The sequence below is a fragment of the Dendrobates tinctorius genome, unplaced genomic scaffold, assembly GCF_039654945.1.
Source record: "Dendrobates tinctorius isolate UK_male_01 unplaced genomic scaffold, ASM3965494v1 ptg000154l, whole genome shotgun sequence".
Classification (NCBI taxonomy): Eukaryota; Metazoa; Chordata; class Amphibia; order Anura; family Dendrobatidae; genus Dendrobates; species Dendrobates tinctorius.
The window spans coordinates 20,988,900-21,013,964 of NW_027361821.1; the positions used below are offsets into that span (position 1 = coordinate 20,988,900).

General features: G+C 40.9%; 1 protein-coding gene across 4 annotated transcripts in view; it reads left to right on the plus strand.

Annotated features, from left to right (window-relative positions):
• The window catches only part of PAK3 (p21 (RAC1) activated kinase 3), a 228,843-nt gene that overhangs the window by 135,886 nt on the left and 67,892 nt on the right, over positions 1-25,065 (plus strand). For all 4 annotated transcript variants that reach the window (XM_073547658.1, XM_073547655.1, XM_073547657.1 and 1 more), the window contains exon 2: positions 24,380-24,576. In XM_073547658.1, coding sequence (XP_073403759.1) covers positions 24,402-24,576 — 175 coding nt within the window. In that variant the 5' untranslated portion in view covers positions 24,380-24,401. The remainder of the gene's footprint in view (positions 1-24,379; positions 24,577-25,065) is intronic.

Sequence of the window (25,065 nt, forward strand, 5' to 3'; positions counted from 1 at the left end):
GGTATTGCTCGTCTTCAGTAACACATCAACATCAATTGATAGTTGGAATAAATAGACTGCATTCATCACCACATCTTCTTAAGGTGCAGGCTTATTGTGTAGGGGTGTGCAGTATGAGGTTCTGCAGCAGCTGAGGTGTGCAGTATGAGGCTCTGCGGAACAGTATGAGGTTCTGCCCCCCCCCCCCCCGTTTGACCCTGGCCACGCCCATGGTGTGAATGTAGCCTGAGGATCTAGGCTTTGTTTTAGCTGAGATAAGTCATAATGATATAGATATATATATATATATATATATATATATATATATATATATATATATATATATATATATATATACAGTGTGTGTGTGTGTGTATGTATATATATAATATTACAGTTGTGGCCAAAAGTATTCACACCCCTGCAATTCTGTCAGATAATACTCAGTTTCTTCCTGAAAATGATTGCAAACACAAATTCTTTGGTGTTATTATCTTCATTTAATTTGTCTTAAATGAAAAAACACAAAAGAGAATGAAGCAAAAAAAAGCAAAACATTGATCATTTCACACAAAACTCCAAAAATGGGCCAGACAAAAGTATTGGCACCCTCAGCCTAATACTTGGTTGCACAACCTTTAGCCAAAATAACTGCGACCAACCGCTTCTGGTAACCATCATTGAGTTTCTTATAATGCTCTGCTGGAATTTTAGACCATTCTTCTTTGGCAAACTGCTCCAGGTCCCTGATATTTGAAGGGTACCTTCTCCAAACTGCCAATTTTAGATCTCTCCACAGGTATTCTATGGGATTCAGGTCTGGACTCATTGCTGGCCACCTTAGAAGTCTCCAGTGCTTTCTCTCAAACCATTTTCTAGTGCTTTTTGAAGTGTGTTTTAGGTCATTGTCCTGCTGGAAGACCCATGACCTCTGAGGGAGACCCAGCTTTCTCACACTGGACCCTACATTATGCTGCAAAATTTGTTGGTAGTCTTCAGACTTCATAATGCCATGCACATGGTCAAGCAGTCCAGAGGCAGCAGAGCAACCCCAAAACATCGGGGAACCTCTGCCATGTTTGACTGTAGGGACCGTGTTCTTTTCTTTGAATGCCTCTTTTTTTTCTCCTGTAAACTCTATGTTGATGCCTTTGCCCAAAAAGCTCTACTTTTGTCTCATCTGACCAGAGAACATTCTTCCAAAACGTTTTAGGCTTTTTCAGGTAAGTTTTGGCAAACTCCAGCCTGGCTTTTTTATGTCTCGGGGTAGGAAGTGGGGTCTTCCTGTGTCTCCTACCATACAGTCCCTTTTCAATCAGACGCCGACGGATAGTACGGGTTGACACTGTTGTACCCTCGGACTGCAGGACAGCTTGAACTTGTTTGGATGTTAGTCGAGGTACTTTATCCAACATCCACACAATCTTGCGTTGAAATCTCTTGTCAATTTTTCTTTTACGTCCACATCTAGGGACGTAAAAGAAAAAAGCCCACAGTGCCATGGGCTTTAAACTTCTTGATGACACTGTGCACGGTAGACACAGGAACATTCTGGTCTTTGGAGATGGACTTGTAGCCTTGAGATTGCCCATTCTTCCTCACAATTTGGTTTCTCAAGTCCTCAGACAGTTCTTTGGTCTGCTTTCTTTTCTCCATGCTCAATGTGGTACACACAAGGACACAGGACAGAGGTTGAGTCAACTTTAATCCATGTCAACTGGCTGCAAGTGTGATTTAGTTATTGCCAACACCTGTTAGGTGCCACAGGTAAGTTACAGGTGCTGTTAATTACACAAATTAGAGAAGCATCACATGATTTTTCGAACAGTGCCAATACTTTTGTCCACCCTCTTTTTTATGTTTAGTGTGGAATTATATCCAATTTGGCTTTAGGACAATTCTTTTTGTGTTTTTTCATTTAAGACAAATTAAATGAAGATAATAATACCAAAGAATTTGTGTTTGCAATCATTTTCAGGAAGAAACTGAGTATTATCTGACAAAATTGCAGGGGTGTCAATACTTTTGGCCACAACTGTATATACATACACAGTACAGACCAAAAGTTTGGACACACCTCATTCAAAGAGTTTTCTTTATTTTCATGACTATGAAAATTGTCGATTCACTCTGAAGGCATCAAAACTATGAATTAACACATGTGGAAATATATAAATAGCAAAAAAGTGTGAAACAACTGAAAATACTATATGTCTTATATTCTAGGTTCTTCAAAGTAGCCACCTTTTGCTTTGATTACTGCTTTGCACACTCTTGGCATTCTCTTGATGAGCTTCAGTCGCAGGTTTGGCTTACCGACTCCACAGTCCTGCCAGCATGTATCAGCTGCTTGAGGTCCTGGTTCCGTATCCTCTGCTGTGTGGAGCTTGCAGGAGAAGCTTGATAGCGAAGTTTTTTTGTTGTTAATTACATTATTATTATTGTGCCACTTATTCCATGGCGCTTTACATGTGAAAAGGGGGTATACATAAACAATGCAAGTCACGACTGGTGAGGATACAGTAGGTGAGGGTAGAGCTGGTCATGTAACGGTTTGGTGGTTACTGCAGATTGTAGGCTTGTCAGAATAGGTAGGTCTTTGGGTTCATTTTGAAGGTTTCCATGGTAGGCGAGAGTCTGATATGTTGGGGAAGAGAGTTCCAGAGTAGGGGGGATGCGCGGGAGAAATCTTGTATGTGACTGTGAAAAGAGGAGATAAGAAGGGAGTAGAGAAGGAGATCTTGTGAGGATCGGAGGTGCCTGCAGGCAAGTACCGGGAGACTAGGTCTCGGATGTATAGAGGAGACAGGTTGTGGATGGCTTTGTATGCTATGGTTAGGGTTTTGAACTTGAGTCTCTGGGTAATGGAGAGCCAGTGAAGGGATTGATGCAGAGGACGGGGATTAGTCGAGCAACAGAGTTTAGAATAGGTTGGAGGAGTGCGAGAGTGGTAGAGGGGAGGCCACAGAGCCGGAGGTTGCAGTAGTCAAGGTGGGATATGATGAGGGCATGCACTAGAGTTTTTGCAGATTCTTGGTTGAGAAATGTACGGATCCGGGAAATATTTTTGAGTTGAAGTCAGCAGGAAGTGGAAAGGGCTTGGATATGTGTTCCCTGTCTTTGTCTGTCTTGTGCTTGTCACTATCCTCTCTGTTTACACCATCTGCAGTAGTGAGGCTCACGTCCTTGCCTGCTAGTGCACTATCCAGGGTATAATAGGGTGACTACTAGGGGCTAGGCACGTGATGTTAGCGGGGGGAGGGAAGGACCCACATAGGGCGTTAGGGAAGCTTAGGGATGGTCACAAGCTGTGCTAGGAGGTGCCCCATTTCTCTTTTCCTCATACTGATCACAGTATGGTAGACAAAAAATGGGGAAAGATTATGGCACAACCATCCAGGGATAAAATAAATTCTTTATTCAAATGTGGTTAAAACATTAAATGGCGAGGCCTCGTACCTGACCCGTTTCAGGTGTATACACACCCTTAGTCATAGGCTATGATGGCTATGATAGGCTGGTTGGTTGTGCCGGAATCTTTCCCCGTTTTTCGTCTACCATCGATATGCTGCTTTCGGTGTGCAAAAGCGTAGTGACAGATTCCCTTTTAGAGTTGGAACTTTTCTGAATGTTAACTATCATGAGTATAGCTCATTAGCCTTGTGACTAAATATCTATTAAAGTAGTACTGGAAATTTGACTATTTGCCGTGACCAGATTTACTTTTGTCAAAAACCAACTACTTTTATTTTTTATTTTTTGGTCTCTATTAAAATGGCTTAAGAGATTCCTTATGCATGGCTCAGTAGTAGACACTTTCTTTGAATACAGGCAGAAAACCAGGTCCGATGCAGTCGTTTGCCATTGGTTGTATACTATGTTTTATCCGATTGCCTCTTTTGCACATTCATGGTTGTTCATTTTAGCTCTGTATCTGGAGGACGTCCACAGCATGCTCCACAATAAAAATGGGTCTGAGTGCTTCATACATCTCGTGATGATATTCGTCATCCAGTCTTGTAGCCTTTTTATGTGGTTTTGCCCATGAATTGCTCATGGCTATTAAGTTCCTCCCACAGGGAGTACTAGAACATAAAATTCAATTTGATCAAAATTGTTTGACAAATTGGCTTAAAAAGACAATTATAGCCGCCTGCTTATATGCAAACTGAATACGAAATTAGGATGTCATTTTTTTTTTTTTTTCTCGGCATGTTAGGTTCATGACTAGCCATTCAGTTGTAGTGGACAATATTAGACGCAATAGATAAAGTGATGAGATATTTACTGATTGCATGTGATGTGTAAGGATATATTATCAGATTTCACGGTGCAAGCTTCATACATTCTTTAAAAGATACCTTAGACCTGGTTTACTTACGGTACTTTGAAAATCCATGCCCGAATGACTGTATAATGTTCCTGTTAAGATGAGCAGGAGTTATGAGTTCAGCCATAGAAAGAGATGGCTCATGAGTCCAAGTGTGCTTAGCCATCACCCATCTGGCCTGACTGACAGATGCAGGTTGTACTGACCAGTGTGAGGTCTTAGCAGCTTTAAAAAAGAGTGGCACTAAGGAATTTCATAGAGGATTTTGCATCCATTCTTAGACCTGATGAGGCTGGAGTACCTACTTTGAAAATCTAACATATCAGTTTATACCGCCATGGCCACCGAACTTGCACATACTCTAGCCACCAGATTCCAATTTATCAAAAACTACATATATAAATATTGGATTCTGGTGGCTAGAGTATGTGCAGGTTCAGCTGCCATGGTGGTAATTTGTGGTCACTGGACAGGAGCTGTGAGAACAGTCTTTAACCTGAATACTTCTGTGTCAACTCTTTTGATTAGTTGGCCTGGTGTTACGCCATTGCTGCGACTTCATGCACATATGGTTTAGCCGGATAATTAAAGAAGAGCCCCTGATGTTGGGTAGTAGAAGGCGGTTCTCAGGGCTTCTATCTAGAGGTCACAAATTGACACGGCTCATGAACCAGGTCCTTTGAATGGATTTGCATCAGCTCGACTGGTGATGTATCCACACTTTGGTCACCATATTTGTACTGAAGTGTTTATAACCTACAGTTGTAAGCCACTTTTTTCAAAAAAACTCCCAGATAGTTGCCTAATAGTGATGAGCGGCTAGCCGCAATACATGCTGGGATTGCCAAACAGCCATGAGACATGCAGCCGCGGAGACTCAAACATATTATTCGAGCACGCCATAGACACTTGGTTAACACCCAAGCATGCTCAGATAACACCTAATCCCAGCACGTTCGCTTATCACTATTGCCTATATGTAAAACCTTTGAAAAAAGATAATTGATGTGCAACTTGACCTTGAAAATTTGCAGTTTTAAAATCTTCCGATTGTAAGAACCCAGATGACATCTGCTTTTGGACCTGCAGTATTTAGGTCATCACTAATAAACCAACAGGGTTATAATACGGTCACACAAACATAGCAGTTGTAAAGAAGAATGCTGCTGTATTGCATTATTCAGTTATTTTTTTTTTTTTTTACATTTGTGCTCTCGGCTGTGTCACATCACATTTCTCACATACGACATGGATGGCTGTGGGGCTTGTCACCACTCAACAGTTTCATGGCGTTCTGAGCGTCAGACTAGGTACAAGTCATTCAGATACAATGGAAAGGAGATGGCGTTGGAGTTTTGTTTCACAGTTTATCTTTGTCACTTTCTTAGTTGTCGATTTGATTGGTGTCTTTTTTTTTTAATAATGTCTCGGTCTCAGAAATGGGACCTGTATATGCGGGTTGTGTCTGTCCGTCATCGTGTGTCACTACTGGATGACTTGCATCACTTCAGCAATGTCCATCCGTTCTATGGGTGTGCGCAGTGAGTAGTCCCCCATAAACCTAAACTAAAGTAGACTATTAGAGAATATCGCACACAGCAAAGTCATAAATAATAATAATGGAACTCGCCCTATTTTTATATAGTGTCCTACTAGTTTCTGTAGGGGCCCCAGCACATAACTAATGCCTCGGATCACACCAATCCATAGTAAGTTGCCTTTAGAAGACTATGAGTGTATGCTATGTACATGGAGCCTGCCACAATATGAAACTCTGTCATAGGTTGTATCATGCAGGCATCCCCCAGGAATTTGAGAACTTGTATTATGCATACCATGCAGCTTTGTGGAGGAGTGACGTGAGTTGATTGATAGATCCCCTATCGGTAAATCTAAGGCCAATGAAACTAGCTATGTTCAGAATGCCAGGGGGCTATGAATAAAACTTTGCAGGAGGACTGTAAGACAGGTATGACAGGTCTATGTGCCAGGTCTATATGCCAGGTCTGTATGTGGTTGCTCTCATACCTTCTCCAGGTGCCCACTGTTCCCCAGCCTCCTGGCTTACTGCGGGTAGACCTACGTGATCAGTCTAATAGCATTGTTGCACCGCTGGCTCAATTTGTGCGTTCTCCGGTGCAGTTATAGGAGACCGTGTTTGCTTTAGTAGCATTGGAGGGAGGCAGTGGCACTGAAGTCCGTATAGAGAGCTGGCAGTGTGCACCATCCATATTCAGAGCAGCGCTCACAAGTTCTAGTGGAAAGAGCTTGCAAGCACTGTAAATATTTGACCACTTCTGCTGTCCCTCAGTGGCGGTTTGTACCCTAGGCAATGCACATTAGCCAATAACCTTTTAAAATCCTTCCGTTCTTGAGAAGAGAGTGGATTTTTTAATAAAAGGTAGATTCCAGAGTTGCTTGTTTTTTTGCAAAGACTGTACAATTTTCCTTACTTTAAATGATTGGAATTCTCCTTTGACCCAGTTTGGACTTTGCCATTTTGGTAGAGATTTTTGGAGATTATGGTGTCAAAAAGGAAGACGTATAACAAAGGCTATGATGTGCTAGATACTGACCCATGAGGATTCCAACACACCTGTAGGGTGCCAGAGAGCTTACTTAGCCAATTCTGTATCTCCTCTTCACTATAATGCCTGACCACATCTACCAATCCCAAAAACTGACATTCAAGAGTTGTAGTATAGAGGGGGCCCAATATTTTTATATAGCATAATGGGATATGACAAAACAATAGTTCTGATCTGTCCCTGATCGATTTTCTATTGCATTCCGTAGAAATGAATGGGTTTCTTACCTGCAAAAAATGTGTAAAGACAAACATGGTGAAGTGTGAATCCAAATGTACGCCGATTTATTAATGAACTTGTAACCTCTGAATTGCAGGCGCTGCAGATGAAATGATTTCCTGTCTCTGTAATGTCTACACGAAGATAAGCAATTCTGTCCCAGCATGTGTCTATTGGATTATACAGGAAACATTAAGAATGGAAGTGCCGTATTATGCGGCGCTCCTGCCTTGTTAAAGGGATTCTTGCCTATAAGGACAAAGCAGAACATCATCATACAGGTTAAGACAAGCCTCAATATCTGAGTAATACTCCTATGTGGGGTAGAGTTTATATAGTAATGACACGTCTGTAGGGCAGCTCTGAACATGGATATCCTAAGGGAAAGTTCAAACTACGCGGATTTTAATCATTTTTTTTCTACAGCAAAAACAATATCTCTTGGCAGGAAAGAAGCTACAGAAAAAAGCATATTTTCCCTAGTTTTTCTTCCATTTTTTTTTTCTCTGCAGTCTTGACATGCTAGATTTGTCTCTTGTGCATGCTGACAAATATTAGTGTTGGGAAAAAAAGTCCTATTCTATAAAATCAGATTTTGGGCACAAAAAAATAAACAGTAAAATCTGATACCTGAACTTATAAGAGAAGATGCACTGAAAGCCATTTAATTAGAAAACATGAAGTTTATTAAGAATAAAATAAAACATGGTCTTCACCATGCATTCCCTTATAATATGCACTTTTATTAAGTGTCCAGTGAGAGAGAAAGGGCACCACATCTAGCAGGACAAAAAGAGGTAACTACAAAAATGAAGATGCACACAGAACTATAAAGAGTTTGACACTGCACATATGTGTGAAAAAATGTATACCCAACTGGGTGGGTGGGTGGAAACTGACACATAAACATGATCAAAGTAAAAGTAACCAATGATGAAGATTGTGCAGAGCCTAAATAACCTGAAAGCTGTGATGCCACCACCCCAACGTGCGTTTCTGCTGACGTGCCTTCTTCTACCCAGGAAGTTTTCCCCTGGTATTTTGGGTAATTTTACTCACCAGTAACAAGTTGGGTATATATTTTTTCACACATATGTGCACAATGTCATACTCTTTATAGTTGTGTGGATCTTCATTTTTGTAGTTACCTCTTTTTGTCCTGCTATCTGTGGTGCCCTTTCTCTCTGACTGGGCGCTGTCTTCACCATGCATTCCCTTAATAATAATATGCACTTTTTTTTACAGTGTTTTATTTATTGTTTATAAACTTCATGTTTTATAATTAAATGGTTTTCTGTGCATCTTCTCTTATAAGTTCTGGTATGCTCTTTTTGCACATAACTTATACCTAGGACCACTTGACTACATGACTGCTTATGATTTTCCTGTCTCTTTAGCCTACATATATGTCTATATAAAATCTGATACCTGTATTTTTGGTGCGTTTTTTCACCACCCATTCATTTCAGTGGGTGACAAACGCTGAAAGAGGCATATGCTGCATTGTGCAAAAAAAAGTGCAAAATCCTGATGACAAAAAAAACAAAAAACAAAGCTGTGCATGAGACTTCTAAAACCTCGTAGACTTTGCTGGTACTGTTAAACACAGCTAAAAATTTGCATTAAAAAATGCTGCAAAAATGCCTGGTGTGAACTTGGCCTAAGTTCAGAATGCACTGTATGTTAAAAAAAAAACTAAGTTTTTTTTTTTTTTGTGATTGTAGCTAAATTATTATCTAAATTTGGTCACTTGCGTTTTTTTCATTGCATTTTTAAATGCTTTTTATATGCGTTTTTCTCATTTACCCTTTGCAACAAGCAACCTGGACACAACATCTGGATTATCCCATGACCCCGCTGCGGCTACATTCTCCATACATGCTGTATTGTTTGCACTCGGTAGTCTTTATCCATTTCTTGTAGGCTTAGTGCACATTGGCTTTAATCTTTAGTTGAGGATTCATTATTGAAATGGCGCAGACAGTAACTTTCACTTGTAACTGCTGACAATGCCGAGTCTTGCCGGGCTGGTTTGGCCAGTGAGGTGTGTTCTGTGGCTTTACAAGAGGAATCATGATGCATGCGGACATGACAGTCTCGTGAGTATGTGAACCCTGGAGCAGCTCTGAGATTACGTCGCTTTGCTTGGGAAATGGCATACGCATTTATTATTTTGTTTATTTTTCTTTCTTATATAGCGCCATTAATTGTCATCGCTGTCCCCATTCGGGCTCACAATCTAAATTCCCATATCAGTTTGTCATGTCTAGCTGGAGGATTCATTCACACTCCTGACAGATGTTGTTCTTGGTGGCATCTGACCCCAGCATGGCAAAGTAAGAGCGCTTCTGCCCACACGGGGCTAATATTGCAATTATTAATAACTGACGTCTCTGGAAATCAATGAAGTTAGTTTTTGAGTTCTCCACAAACTGAGTGTAGCTGTAGGAAGCAGATTGTATATTGATGCAGAACAATCCATAAAGTGCAAGGAAAACCACCGGTAATATGAAGTGAACTTGTAACTTTACTCCACACATTTAAACTATGTATCCATATGTGGTTGTGTGTAATATATGCATGCTAGAACCGTAAGGCTAAGTTCACACTGGGCGGTTTTGCTGCGGTTTTAATCCTTTTTATATGCCAATTTTCAGTTCCTTTTCACAGTACTAGCAAAGCTTATGAGAGTTCAGAAATCTCATGCACATATTGTTTTTTTGTCATCGGGATTTTGTGCTTTGGATGGTTTTTGGACAATAGAGCATGTCCCTCCTTTCAGCGGTTTTTTTTTTTAAGTGTTTGTCGCCCATTGACTTGAATGGGTGGTGAAAAAATGCACCAAAAACGCAGGTATCATTTTTTTGCAGGGCTTTTCGTGCCAAAACCTCATTCTTTGGAATAGAACTTTTTTTCAATCGTAAACTTCATCAGCATGCACAAGCGACAAATCTAGCATGCCAAAACCACTGCAAAAAAAAGCATCAAAAACACAAGAAAAGCATGCTTTTTTCTGCAGCTTCTTTCCTGCCAAGAGATCAGATTTTACGGCAGAAAAAAAAAACAGAGCAAAAACGCCCAATGTGAACTTGGCCTAAGGCTGTGTGCCTACTATGAGCTTTTGGTGAGTTTTTGACGCTGCATATTTTTGCTGTATCAAGAATGCAGCATCTTGCAGTTCCAGCAAAGTGGATGGGATTTATAGAAATCTTATGTCCACTGTGGTAAATTTCTCTAGTGGGTGCACTTATTCTTATGTGCAGGCTGTGGCTTACATAAGACAACCACCATCTATGGGCACCTCACTAAACAGTGGTAAGGTCGTCTCATTTTTGCCACATCCATCTCTCATATGCCGCACAATGGCAAACTTTCTTTTATATATGTCAATACCCATGTTATATATAATATGCAGTTGACCGGAGATAGATGATAATAAATAAATAATAAAAAAAAAAAAATATATATATATATATGTGTATATGTACAGTTGTGGCCAAAAGTATTGACACCCCTGCAATTCTGTCAGATAATACTCAGTTTCTTCCTGAAAATGATTGCAAACACAAATTCTTTGGTATTATTATCTTCATTTAATTTGTCTTAAATGAAAAAACACAAAAAGAATTGTCCTAAAGCCAAATTGGATATAATTCCACACCAAACATAAAAAAGAGGGTGGACAAAAGTATTGGCACTGTTCGAAAAATCATGTGATGCTTCTCTAATTTGTGTAATTAATAGCACCTGTAACTTACCTGTGGCACCTAACAGGTGTTGGCAATAACTAAATCACACTTGCAGCCAGTTGACATGGATTAAAGTTGACTCAACCTCTGTCCTGTGTCCTTGTGTGTACCACATTGAGCATGGAGAAAAGAAAGCAGACCAAAGAACTGTCTGGGGACTTGAGAAACCAAATTGTGAGGAAGCATGAGCAATCTCAAGGCTACAAGTCCATCTCCAAAGACCTGAATGTTCCTGTGTCTACCGTGCGCAGTGTCATCAAGAAGTTAAAAGCCCATGGCACTGTGGCTAACCTCCCTAGATGTGGACGGAAAAGAAAAATGGACAAGAGATTTCAACGCAAGATTGTGCGAATGTTGGATAAAGAACCTCGACTAACATCCAAACAAGTTCAAGCTGCCCTGCAGTCCGAGGGTACAACAGTGTCAACCCGTACTATCCGTCGGCGTCTGAATGAAAAGGGACTGTATGGTAGGAGACCCAGGAAGACCCCACTTCTTACCCCGAGACATAAAAAAGCCAGGCTCGAGTTTGCCAAAACTTACCTGAAAAAGCCTAAAACGTTTTGGAAGAATGTTCTCTGGTCAGATGAGACAAAAGTAGAGCTTTTTGGGCGAAGTCATCAACATAGACTTTACAGGAGAAAAAAAGAGGCATTCAAAGAAAAAAAACACGGTCCCTACAGACAACATGGAGAAGGTTCCCTGATGTTTTGGGGTTGCTTTGCTGCCTCTGGCACTGGACTGCTTGACCGTGTGCATGGCATTATGAAGTCAGAAGACTACCAACAAATTTTGCAGCATAATGTAGGGCCCAGTGTGAGAAAGCTGGGTCTCCCTAAGAGGTCATGGGTCTTCCAGCAGGACAATGACCTAAAACACACTTCAAAAAGCACTAGAAAATGGTTTGAGAGAAAGCACTGGAGACTTCTAAGGTGGCCAGCAATGAGTCCAGACCTGAATCCCATAGAACACCTGTGGAGAGATCTAAAAATGGCAGTTTGGAGAAGGCACCCTTCAAATATCAGGGACCTGGAGCAGTTTGCCAAAGAAGAATGGTCTAAAATTCCAGCAGAGCATTGTAAGAAACTCATTGATGGTTACCGGAAGCAGTTGGTCGCAGTTATTTTGGCTAAAGGTTGTGCAACCAAGTATTAGGCTGAGGGTGCCAATACTTTTGTCTGGCCCATTTTTGGAGTTTTGTGTTAAATGATCAATGTTTTGCTTTTTGCTTCATTCTCTTGTGTTTTTTCCATTTAAGACAAATTAAATGAAGATAATAATACCAAAGAATTTGTGATTTCAATCATTTTCAGGAAGAAACTGAGTATTATCTGACAGAATTGCAGGGGTGTCAATACTTTTGGCCACAACTGTGTGTGTGTGTGTTTGTGTGTGTGTGTGTGTGTGTGTGTGTATATATATACACACACACACACATATATGTGTGTGTGTATATATATATATATATATATATATATATATATATATATATATATATATATATATATATATATATATATATATATATATATATATATACATACAGTGGGGAAAAAAAGTATTTAGTCAGTCAGCAATAGTGCAAGTTCCACCACTTAAAAAGATGAGAGGCGGCTATAATTTACATCATAGGTAGACCTCAACTATGGGAGACAAACTGAGAAAAAAAAATCCAGAAAATCACATTGTCTGGTTTTTTTTCATTTTATTTGCATATTATGGTGGAAAATAAGTATTTGGTCAGAAACAAGCAATCAAGATTTCTGGCTCTCACAGACCTGTAACTTCTTCTTTAAGAGTCTCCTCTTTCCTCCACTCATTACCTGTAGTAATGGCGCCTGTTTAAACTTGTTATCAGTATAAAAAGACAACTGTGCACACCCTCAAACAGTCTGACTCCAAACTCCACTATGGTGAAGACCAAAGAGCTGTCAAAGGACACCAGAAACAAAATTGTAGCCCTGCACCAGGCTGGGAAGACTGAATCTGCAATAGCCAACCAGCTTGGAGTGAAGAAATCAACTGTGGGAGCAATAATTAGAAAATGGAAGACATACAAGACCACTGATAATCTCCCTCGATCTGGTGCTCCACGCAAAATCCCACCCCGTGGGGTCAGAATGATCACAAGAACGGTGAGCAAAAATCCCAGAACCACGCGGGGGGACCTAGTGAATGAACTGCTGAGAGCTGGGACCAATGTAACAAGGCCTACCATAAGTAACACACTACGCCACCATGGACTCAGATCCTGCAGTGCCAGACGTGTCCCACTGCTTAAGCCTGTACATGTCCGGGCCCGTCTGAAGTTTGCTAGAGTGCATTTGGATGATCCAGAGGAGTTTTGGGAGAATGTCCTATGGTCTGATGAAACCAAACTGGAACTGTTTGGTAGAAACACAACTTGTCGTGTTTGGAGGAAAAAGAATACTGAGTTGCATCCATCAAACACCATACCTACTGTAAAGCATGGTGGTGGAAACATCATGCTTTGGGGCTGTTTCTCTGCAAAGGGGCCAGGACAACTGATCCGGGTACATGAAAGAATGAATGGGGCCATGTATCGTGAGATTTTGAGTGCAAACCTCCTTCCATCAGCAAGGGCATTGAAGATGAAACGTGGCTGGGTCTTTCAACATGACAATGATCCAAAGCACACCGCCAGGGCAACGAAGGAGTGTCTTCGTAAGAAGCATTTCAAGGTCCTGGAGTGGCCTAGCCAGTCTCCAGATCTCAACCCTATAGAAAACCTTTGGAGGGAGTTGAAAGTCCGTGTTGCCAAGCGAAAAGCCAAAAACATCACTGCTCTAGAGGAGATCTGCATGGAGGAATGGGCCAACCTACCAACAGTGTGTGGCAACCTTGTGAAGACTTACAGAAAACGTTTGACCTCTGTCATTGCCAACAAAGGATATATCCCAAAGCATTGAGATGAAATTTTGTTTCTGACCAAATACTTATTTTCCACCATAATATGCAAATAAAATGGAAAAAAAAACAATGTGATTTTCTGGATTTTTTTTTTTCACAGTTTGTCTCCCATAGTTGAGGTCTACCTATGATGTAAATTACAGACGCCTCTCATCTTTTTAAGTGGTGGAACTTGCACTATTGCTGACTGACTAAATACTTTTTTTCCCCACTCTGTGTGTGTGTGTGTGTGTGTGTATGTGTATATATATATATATGTGTATATATATATATATATATATATATATATATATATATATATATATATATATATATATATATATTTATAAATTTTTGCTTTCTTGGCTCTTTTTCAGAGAATATGAATAACACCAAAACTTTTTGTCCATTCATGGTTAGTGGTTGGGTGAAGCTATTTATTGTCAAACTATTGTGTTTTTCTCTTTTTATATTGTAATGACAACCCAAAACATCCAAATGACCTTGATAAAAAGCTTACATACCCTGGTGATTTTGGTTTGAAAACCGGCACAGAAGTTGACACAAATGGGTTTGAATGGCTACTAAAGGTAACATCCTCACCTGTGACCTGTTTGCTTGTAATCAGTGTGTGCATAAAAGCGGAGTGAGTTTCTGGGATCCAGACAGACTCTTGCATCTTTCATCCAGCCACTGACGTTTCTGGATTGTGAGTCATGGGGAAAGCAAAAGAATTGTCAACGGATCTATAGGAAAAGGTAGTTGAACTATATAAAACAGGAAAGGGATACAAAGATATCCAAGGAATTGATAATGGAAGTCAGCAAGCGTTCAAGCTGTGATTAACAAATGGAAAATCAGGGGATCCTTAAAAACAAAACCACAGTCTGGTAGACCAACAATAATTTTGCCCACAACTGCCAGGAAAATTGTTTGGGATGCAAAGAAAAACCCACAAATAACATCAGCTGTAATACTGGATTCTCTGAAAACTAGTGGTGTGGCTGTTTCAAGATGCACAATACGGAGGCACTTGAAGAAAAATGGCCTGCATGGTCGAATCACCAGAAGAAAGCCATTACTGCACAAATGCCACAAAGTATCTCGCCTACAATACGCAAAATAGCACAGAAACAAGCCTCAAAACTTCTGGAACAAGGTAATTTGGAGTGATGAGACCAAAATTGAACTTTTTAGCCACAACCATAAACGTTACATTTGGAGAGAGGTCAACACGTTCTATGATGAAAGGAACGCCATTACTACTGTAAAGCACAGAGGTGGAACGCTGATGTTTTGGGGATGTGTGAGCTACAAAGGCACAGGAAACTTGGTCAAAGTTGAAGGAAAGATGAAAGCAGCATGTTATCTGCAAATACTGCTGGGCATGGGACATACTTGGACGTTCCAACGATCCAAAACACAAGGCAAAGTCGACCTGTCATTGGCTACAGCAGAACAAAGTGAAGGTTCTGGAGTGGCCATCTCAGTCTCCTGACCTCAATATCTTTGAGCCACTTTGGGGAGATCTCGAGCGTGCAGTTCATGCCTGACAGCCCAGGAATTTGCAGGAACTGGAGGCTTTTTGCCAGGAAGAGTGGCAGCTTTCCCATCTGATAAATTAAAGACCCTCATCCACAACTACCACAAATGCCTTCAAGCTGTCATTAATGTTCGAGGGGAAAATACATGGTATTAAGAAATGGGGTATGTAAACTTTTGATCAGGGTGATTTGGATGTTTTGGGTTGTCATTAAGATTTAAAAAGAGAAAACACAGTAGTTTGACAATAAATGGCTTCACCCGAACACTAACCATGAGTGGAGAAAAAGTTTTAGGGTTATCATTCATATCCTCTGAAAAAAAGGCCAAGAAAGCTAAAATTTTGCGGGGTATGTAAACTTTTGACCACAACTGTATAGTTGACCAGTATGTTATATAATATACAGCTCTTGCAAAAATTAAGAGACCACTGCAAAATGTTCAGTTTGTCTGATTTTTCTCTTTTTAGGTATATTTTTGAGTAAAATGTAAATTGTTCTTTCAGTCTACAAACTTCTGACAACATGTCTCTGAATTTCCAAGCAATAAAAAAAAAATTTTTTGACAAAGAAAAATGGTCAAAATTAAAAAAAAAACCCCAGTGCTTTCAGACGTCAAATAATGCAAGAAAACAAGTTCATAATTATTTAGAAAGAACAATACTAATTTCTGAACTCTTCCTGAGGTAAAAAATCAATATTTTGTGGAATAACCATGATTTTTAAAAACCGCTTTCATGCGTCTTGGCATGCTTTCCACCAGTCTTTCCCACTGCTACTGGCTCAAAAATGTAAGCGGTTCTTCTTTGTTTGATGGCTCATCCTCTTGATTACATTCCAGAGGTTTTCAATGGGGTTCAGGTCTGGAGATTGGGCTGGCCATGACAGGGTTTTAATGTAGTGGTCTCTTAATTTTCTCCAGAGCTGTATAGTTGAACGGCTATTTCAGAACCCCACAGCAGCAACAAACTGCAGCTACATAAAATGAATGACTTATCTGCGAGACTTTATGCAAGTGAGATATTTAGAATGGCGATGGCCTCAGTGCCATCCACAGCAGTAGAATTGGACTCTGAACCACTTATTTTCCACTGACATAAATTTTAGTGAATATTGTACAATTTGTACCATAAATATCACTGCAATTTTTGTTTTAATCAGCTTTTTTTCTTTGATCATGGTTTTATCTCAGAATGCAATTAAAAACTAAAAATGAAAACTGAGAAATATGTAAAAAGTCATGTACGTAGAACAGTGGGATATGTTTGATGAAGACACTTATCAGAAGTTAATTTTGTTATTTAAGATGTACTGCAGGAAAATGTCTGCAATGGTACACGTCTCCGTCGTATAGGGTTCATCTGTCTCTGTGTGCTAAAAGGGCAGATGATGATCTGGGGTAAATGAGATGAAGAATGAGGGCGTTCACTTTTTCATGGTTTTGTTAGAAAAGTGTAGGTGTTCATGTACACTGTGCGTATGAGCATTCCTGGGAACACTAAATTCCTGATAATCGCACAGTGTGCGTAGTGTACAATTGCCCCATGAACCAGCCAAGTGCTTGTTCTTCGGCGGGCTTATGCTAGCTGACCTGCGGTATTAAACCACCACTAATTGGCTAAATGTTTGCTGATCGGCAGACGTTTAACAGCCTGTTTAGCCTGTGATAGATCATTCTGCGTGCATAGACTGTCAATGTTCTCGGCAGCACACATTCTTTTACATAGGGCGGTGTGCATCTGAGAGATGATTTTTTTTTTTTTTTTCCTGCAAGCTTAAAAATCACTTCATTTGACGAATGAGAATTTTACTGATGTGCCCTGTCAATGGCAGCCTGTATATAAACCACAATTATCAGGCATATGGGGTTCCTAGGAACACTCATTCCTGATATCTGTCGAACATAAACGCGCTTTAAGGTTGCTTAAAAATCATTTTTGGCAGCACTTCGTCCAGTGTAGACACGCTGCCAATCACATAAAAAACAAGCAACATGCTTGTTTGTTGGGTGAAATTATTTTTAAGCTTGCATAAAAATGATTGTTCTCGGCAGCACGTCCTGTGTAAACAGATCATGTGCTGGTGAAGATCAATGGCAGTCTATGCTCACGGAATGAGCACAGACCGATCTTTCTGTGCACATGAGAAGTGCGGTCGGCCTGTCTAAACAATTAACCAACCTTGGATCAGCTGGTGTGCTACGACCAGTGCTTGTTTGACAGCAGCCATTGGCCTGTCTAATCACTCCTTATCCTGTGCTTTTGTCTCTGGAAACAGATGCCATTGGAAGGGGCCAGTCATGATGTGTCGAAGTAGGGATATTAGTTTTTGTTTTTTTCCATACAAATATCTTTTGCATGCAAATTTTAAGTAGAAAACTGGTCCATATGTACAAAGCTCAATGACTTGCAGTAGGCAAACAGATTTCTTTATGAAAGTAGTGCATTGCGTAGTTGTCCTGAAGCAGGAATCCAATTCCAGCTGTCATTTTTCTAATATGGGTAATAAAGAAAAGAAATAGAAGAGCGACTTTGATGGTTGCTGTGGGCAGTATCTGTGCTTTTTATAATTACAAGCTTTTTAAGACTTTCCGATCCAGAAGGCTTGCCCCGTTCCTTCCAGGTTAGTGCTCTCCTGTGCTCCTTTTTTCTTTCTAGGTGGCATTGCAGTTCATACAAGGACATGTCGCTTTTATTTGTTGCAAAATTTGATTGCTATTAAACTGACTGTGCCGCCAGATGAGCCCCAGCGGCCGTGGCGCCTGTATTACTCCTGAGCATTTTTAAAATTAATAATCTCGACAGTGTTTCACTAAAATTAAGAAGTATTTATTTCCAATATAAGAAATTATAGCAATTGTTACATTTTGGCTGCTGTCTTTTGCATTAGATTTGCTATTTAAAGCAAAACTGTCTGCAGTTTTGCTAAGTAAACTACTGGCATTGTAAGGTTGGCAGTGTTAGGGCTCACTCATTTGCGAGCAAAACGGACGAGTGCAATCCGAGAAAAAAATTGGATTGCACTCTAACCAATGTTATTCAATGGGTTACATCTCATCTATGGTTTTTCTTTTCTCCGCTGAAACTGGTCTGAGAAAAAAATTGCAGCATGCTGCGATTTGCTGCTTATCTCGGATGAGACTCACTAATGCAAGTCAATGGGTGCGAGAAAAAAAATCGCACAGCACTGAGACCATGCGTATGCCATCCGTTTTTCCGTTTTTTACAGATACCTTACCATTCTGTGGCATAGAACACTGTAAATGGTCCTGTAAATGATTGCAGAATATTAGTTACAGAGGAAAAAAATGCATTGCATACACATGTTCAGTTTAAAAAATCGCATGCCACTCGTATGACACTTGTCCTTTTTTTCAGTCCTGATATCGGAACTTATCATGTTATCATGAACTCTGATGTTCCACATCAAAGAGACACTGTTTGTCCTTCGGGGCGGCCTGTGGGCAGGTCTTCCCTTGGTTTCTCTGGCTTAGAGAAGGAAGATGAGACTCTGCCTATAGGCTCGCCCCAGAGAACAGGTATATCATTAACCGAAAACTTCTAACACTGATTACACAAGAACCACAAGACTGATTTCTTCACCCCATGTTTCATTTTAATCAGTTTAACACTGCCAACCTGACAATGCCTGTAGTTTACTTAGAAAAATTCTGCTGACAGGTTTGCTTTAAAAGGGGTCGGAGTAAATTTATGATGCTCAAAGCTCAAGCATCATGAGTCCGTGATGGGCTCTATTGTGTTTTTTTTTTTTTTATTGTAACTCGGTAATGTTTCAGAGAGAACCTACTTTGTAATCTGCATGAATGCACAGGGGATAGAACGGTCAATCCAGGGTAACAAGGTGGGAGAAGGCACTGGAGACCGTCCTCTTGGTGTAGTCATCTGAGGTGCATGGTACTTGGATGGGGTTTTAGACTGTTTTGAAACAATGTGGGGGAAAAAAAGCAAAAAGCAGAGTATAACATGCATGGCTGCAAAAATGGAGCTAGTCTCTAGGTGATGCTGCCGCAAACACAAGCAGCATGAACCTCCTGTCAGGTTCCCATTAACACAAAGGCACATGCATTATATTGTGCCAGGTTCTAGATGAAATAAATTGTCCCGTAAACAAGAATTATCACCTTTCCATAGGATAGTAGGATAGTTTATAAATGTATAATTGTTGGGTTTCTCGCTACTGTGAATTCTGAGAATGGAGGGCCAAAAGTCCCTAGTAGAGCAGGAGATCACATGTGCGACCACCATTCGGCATCCACAGCCAATCGCTGAGCCCAGCGGTCTGTTGAGCTGATGTCCGTGCACCCAATTCCAGACACCTGATCACAGAGAGTGAGGAAAGATCAATTTTTTTTTTTTTTTTTTTTTTTTTTATAATAAGTTGCACCCAGGAACCTGGATTTGCTGAAAAAGGACCCCTTAATAGGTAGTTTTGTAATTATTTATGGCTCCATATGAAAATCTCTGATTTACCTAGGGAGGGTGAGGTATGTCATCAGATGTGTGGAATGAATTGGAGCTTGGAATTTTAGGATTTAACTTCGGATCAACTTATGGTCAGATGAGATCCTTTTACATCATGGGAGGTGTCATCCTGTCATGGGTGTGTCAGAGGCTGCAGACAGTTGCAGTGCATCTAGCTGCACAAGGTCTCAGCAGTTGGCCTTGCAGACTCCTTCCTAGTCCTTCTGACTTTAGGACCCAGTGGCAACCTCCTCTGGCTCTAGTTGACACACCTGGACTGGGGTGTTTATAACTCCCAGCTGGCTGCTGGGAGTTGCCGGTGAAATTTCCATTTCCCTGTTGAGATTTGGAGCTATAGCGGTCAGCTATCTTCTTTGGTGTTTGGAAGACATCTATGTTTCTCTCTGAGTCTACTCAAGCTAAGTGTTTCCCTTGTTTGTGTATCCCATCTGTCTTTAGTGGTAGTGGGGATTAACTAGTGCTAATCCCGTCCTTCCTTATGCAGGGGTTAGGTATTCTGCTTGGCGATGAGTGCATAACCTGTATAGGGACGTTTCGGGCAGACAGGGTGATGTTAGATCTGCCTAGGGGTCTCCACTCCCCCCTTACCTAGTGTTGCATTCCCTTCCCCTTATCCCTTTGTGTTGCAGTTAGTCTTGTACCGTGAGTGACACATCCGTTCTACTAAACATGAAGAAAGTCTCTCTTGCAGGTTGTAGAGGCATGTCTATGCTGGTTCTTACCCAGTAGCACAGCAGATATCTCTGAAATCTATTTCCATCGTATAGGTCATATTCCATCCATTAGACTATTTCCCATCCTTACATCTGTCACATGCACACAGTAATGTAACCTCAAAGCTTGAGGGAGAGGATATTTCTAGAATTGTGGCTTCCCGCCCTTCCCACCACAGATTTGTACAAAATATCGTTGTGTGAAAATATACAATTTTATTCAATTAAAACAAGAAGTGGGGAAAAAAAAGCCTAAGGTGGTATTTGAGTGTTTCTCTGTGGTCAATAGCATTACAGAAGGAAATAAAAGCTGTGCTTTACGAATCGGCAGGTCAAGGTCAAAATGGTGAATTAAAACGGCGTATAGGAGAGTGTTCTATAAGGATGCTGCGATTTCATTATGCAGGTCACAGTGGACATCGGGCCTTTGAGTTGTTACATTTTGTGCCTTTCCGGCATTAGTTTCTAGAGTAAACATTATTCCTAATGAAGCAGTCAGAACAGTTCTGTATTCTGTAATTGGTGGCTGCAGCCAAATGAGGCTGGTATTCTTCTAGGGTCACAGTAACACGACTTCAGTCTCCATAGAGAACATGTGACGAACTGGAACGGCATAGACTAACCTTCCGAGTTAATGAATGGAAGCTGCGTTGGTAATACAAGAGCGCTGTGTCTTTTCTTAAATGCACATCCTGTAGACTGTGCTCTTTTCAGAGGATACACTTTTTATCATGTTCTTCAAAGCAAATTACAACATCCTCAAACCTTGCGTGAGATCAATACGAAAAAAAGACCAACTGGGTATTGTTGTATTTCATTACGAATGATCAATATATAATATTACCATTTAATAACTTGCACAATACGCCACTGTATAATATTGTAGCTGGAGTCTCGTGTCCGGGTCACCTATATATCCTCACCTCGATCTGGACCACATTTGATATGTTTTATCCTGGATCATTTGACCTTGGCAAATTTGACATAAGTTTAAAGAACATCACTTTTTTGGGCTGGAATACCCCTTTCAGCCCTATATAGCTGATAAATGTTAGATTGGTGTGGCTCCCACCATAACGTTTATCTTTTGACCATAAGACGGTAGCCAGATGGAGTTGAATTCATGGGCAGTAGTGATGAGCAGAGAAGGGGTTATCCGAGCATGCTTGAGTGTTATCTGAGTATCTTGGGCGTGCTCGAATAATATGGTCCAGTCCCCCAGCTGTTAGACAGCCACAACACATGCAGGGAATGTCTAACAGCTGTGAGACTTGCAGCCATGGGGACTCAAACATATTATTCCAGCACTCCTAAGATACCTGGATAACACCTTATCTGAGCACACTTGCTCATCACTAATGGGCAACCTAATGCTCCACGGAGGTCTATGACGCTAACCAACGTAGCCAAGACTCGTGCAGTGGTCAGCTTTCTCAGATATGATAGATTTCAATGGACTGGCAGTGTATGTATCTTGTTGCTCCATTCAGTTCCTCCTGAGCGCATTGTTGTATCCAAGAGCTATCACCTATCTAGGCTTAGAGGATAACCTGGTTAGGCTGGAATATTCGGCTCTCCTGCAATGTCCGTTTTTACTAAATACTTAAATTCCTCTTAATACAACAATTGTGTATTTTTTTTTCTTCGAACTGTGCGCTGTCTTTCCTTTGTTATGCCTCCTGGAAATGTAGCAATTTGACAACTGGGTGTTACTAGTTAAGTGTGTCCCTACACAGTCTTGCACTGTCCAATTAGAGCGCACAATATCAGTGTAGGGACACGCCTCTTTGCCTTATTTATGCATATCTAAGTAAACAAAAAAGGCCAGCCTATAATGAATTACCCCTCCACACCACTACAATTTTAAGGAAGAACAGTACACTCCACATAAAAAAATAATCTTCATTAAATGAACACACATAAAAAAGTTAACACAAGGTTAAAATAGGATGCTGTACTATAGTACTAAACACCCAACTGTGCAAAATTGTATCTTACTGAATAGTGGTTACATCAGGTGTTCAATAATCCTGACAAATGGCGAATAACTAAATTGATACAAGAAATCGACATAAGCGCATCAACTCCAATTCAGAACAAGTATGCAGCCCTCAATCCACATAGCTAAGGCCTGTTTCACACTTACGTTGTCAGCGGTCAGCTGAAATCCGCCAAAGGTGAAAAACAACTGGTCCGTCTCCGTTCAGAGATGTATGGATGACAGCGGACCACGTTGTAGTACGGATCTGTGGAAGATGGAAAGCGGCGTGATTTAAAGTGACCGCGGCCTTCATCATCGTCGCCGCGATCTCGTGGGCGTCATCATCATCGCCACGATCTGGATGCCTATAGCCGACAGTCGAACCGAATTCCGGAGGGGGGGTGGAGAGAGAGAATTTTAGCGGCTCCTGGAACGGCGATACAGGGTTACAACTGTTCCAGAGACAAAACCTCCGGGCATGCGCAGTTAAAAATAGCGGACCGTCAACCTAAAAAAACGTTGCAGTGTCCGCCCGGGAGCCGATAAAATTCTCACGGATCCGTCAAAAAACGGACCCAGCGGACGACCATCAGTCAAAATCCGCCACTAATGCAAATCAATGGGGGAAAAAAACAGATCTGCCAAAAAAAGGGCGGATCTGTTTTTTTTTTTTTTTATGAAAAGTGGCAGATTTTGACTGACGTCAAAAAACTGAAGTGTGAAACAGGCCTAAGTACACGTACCAACCATGTAGAGACAATGTATTCCAAAGTGGGGAAGCTAAAAATGAGAAAAAAAGAAACCGGTGAGCGGAGGGTGGCATTTGTGCCAAAGGTAATCCGAATGACTGTCAGCATACACTCCAACATGCGTTTTGCATGGAGAGAATTATATAGTCCTACATTTCTAATAGATATCACAGAGAATGGCACAATGGCGATTTATTTTAAAGGTGCTTGAGTATTTCATACAAATATTACCAAGAATTTACTAAAGCAAACAAATGCCTATAGCTGACAAGATCCTCTTTACGCAAAGATGGGTATAAGTGTAAAGTGCTTATAAAAAAAAAAAAAGTTACTTTCCAATTTACCGGTACTAGTTTTCTGTTAATTAAATTTAGCACTGTTCTCCTGATAGACAATAGTAATTTCTATTCACCGTTTCCTTGGGAACCAGCCACCGCTGCAGCTTGTAAGCACTGCACTGAAGGTGGTCAGGATCGCTAGGGCGCTCTGTTAGCTCTCGACACCGGCCAGCTTCAATGCAACACACGTCCAATGCTGCAGAAGCAAAGATGTCTCATACTGAAGCAACAGTACCACACAGATTGGGCCAGTTTCATGACGATGACACTGGTCTGAACTGTCAGTCAAGCAGGAGTGCTCATCCACAGTAATCAGGAAATCTACTGGCTGGGGAGCGGTGCGGTCCTGAGCACAGGAATAACCGTTCTGGCAAAAAACGGAAACCTTTTGCTTGTGTGGGTTAGGATCTTCTCTTATGTGAGTGTCGTCTATTCTTTGTAGCCTGGCACACCTTTCACAAGTTTTAGTACAAATCAGTCATCTGTATGCTGAAATACACAGCTGTGTCTTGTATTATTCACCAGATTGAGGTCTAATAATCGTGGCTTTGTCCAAGATAACCCTACCGAAAGATCCTGAAGGTGTCCGAGGTCACAGTAACTAGACTACTCCTCTTGTGAACTGTTAGTAAGCTCTTAGGCCCATCCTACAGTATGTGGGAACGATTTAGTGGCTATGTTCTGTACATACAGGATATGTGTGTGTACATAAAGTTCATGTAGACACCATCCTAGAAATATCTGCAATGTGTAAATGCCATTTATCTTTTCTATTCGCAGGAGGCTGTGAGGACTGCTGAAGATGTCCGATAGTGTGGATATTGAAGAAAAACCTCCAGCCCCCCCTCTTAGAATGAACAGTAATAACCGTGATTCTTCAGCGTTAAATCACTGCTCGAAACCACTACCCATGGCACCCGAGGAGAAGAACAAGAAGGCCAGGCTGCGCTCTATTTTCCCAGGAGGAGGGGATAAAAGTAAAGTATCTGTGTATAACTTTAGGAGCCTTGGCTGTTTTTTTTTTCCTATGATTCGTTTTGTTTATTTCACATTTCTTGGATTAAAGCTCCACTCTAGCGTTTTTATTTTTTTTCATTTCACCGCTGGAGTGGCGCTTTAAATATAATTCCCCTGTCTCATACTCACTGGCGGCCTTCATCTTTTTCCTACGTTGTTCCCATTGGTGTCCGGCTAAATGTGACCTTCCAGTAGCTCCAGTGTTTCATGGAGGGCACTGGAGGTCACTTTTCAATACTTCTGTATGAGAGCCACCTTCTGGCTCTCATAGACTTGCATTGAGCACTTCGGCCAGTCAGAAGTTATGAGCACAAAATGACGCCACAGTACTGGAGGGCTGTCTGTAGAAGGTGAAGCCACCGGCAGATGAGTATAAGAACGGAACAAGGGGCTTACATTTAAAGCGGCACTCCAGCGCTGAAAAAAAAAAAAGGAAAGCAAATTCTGGA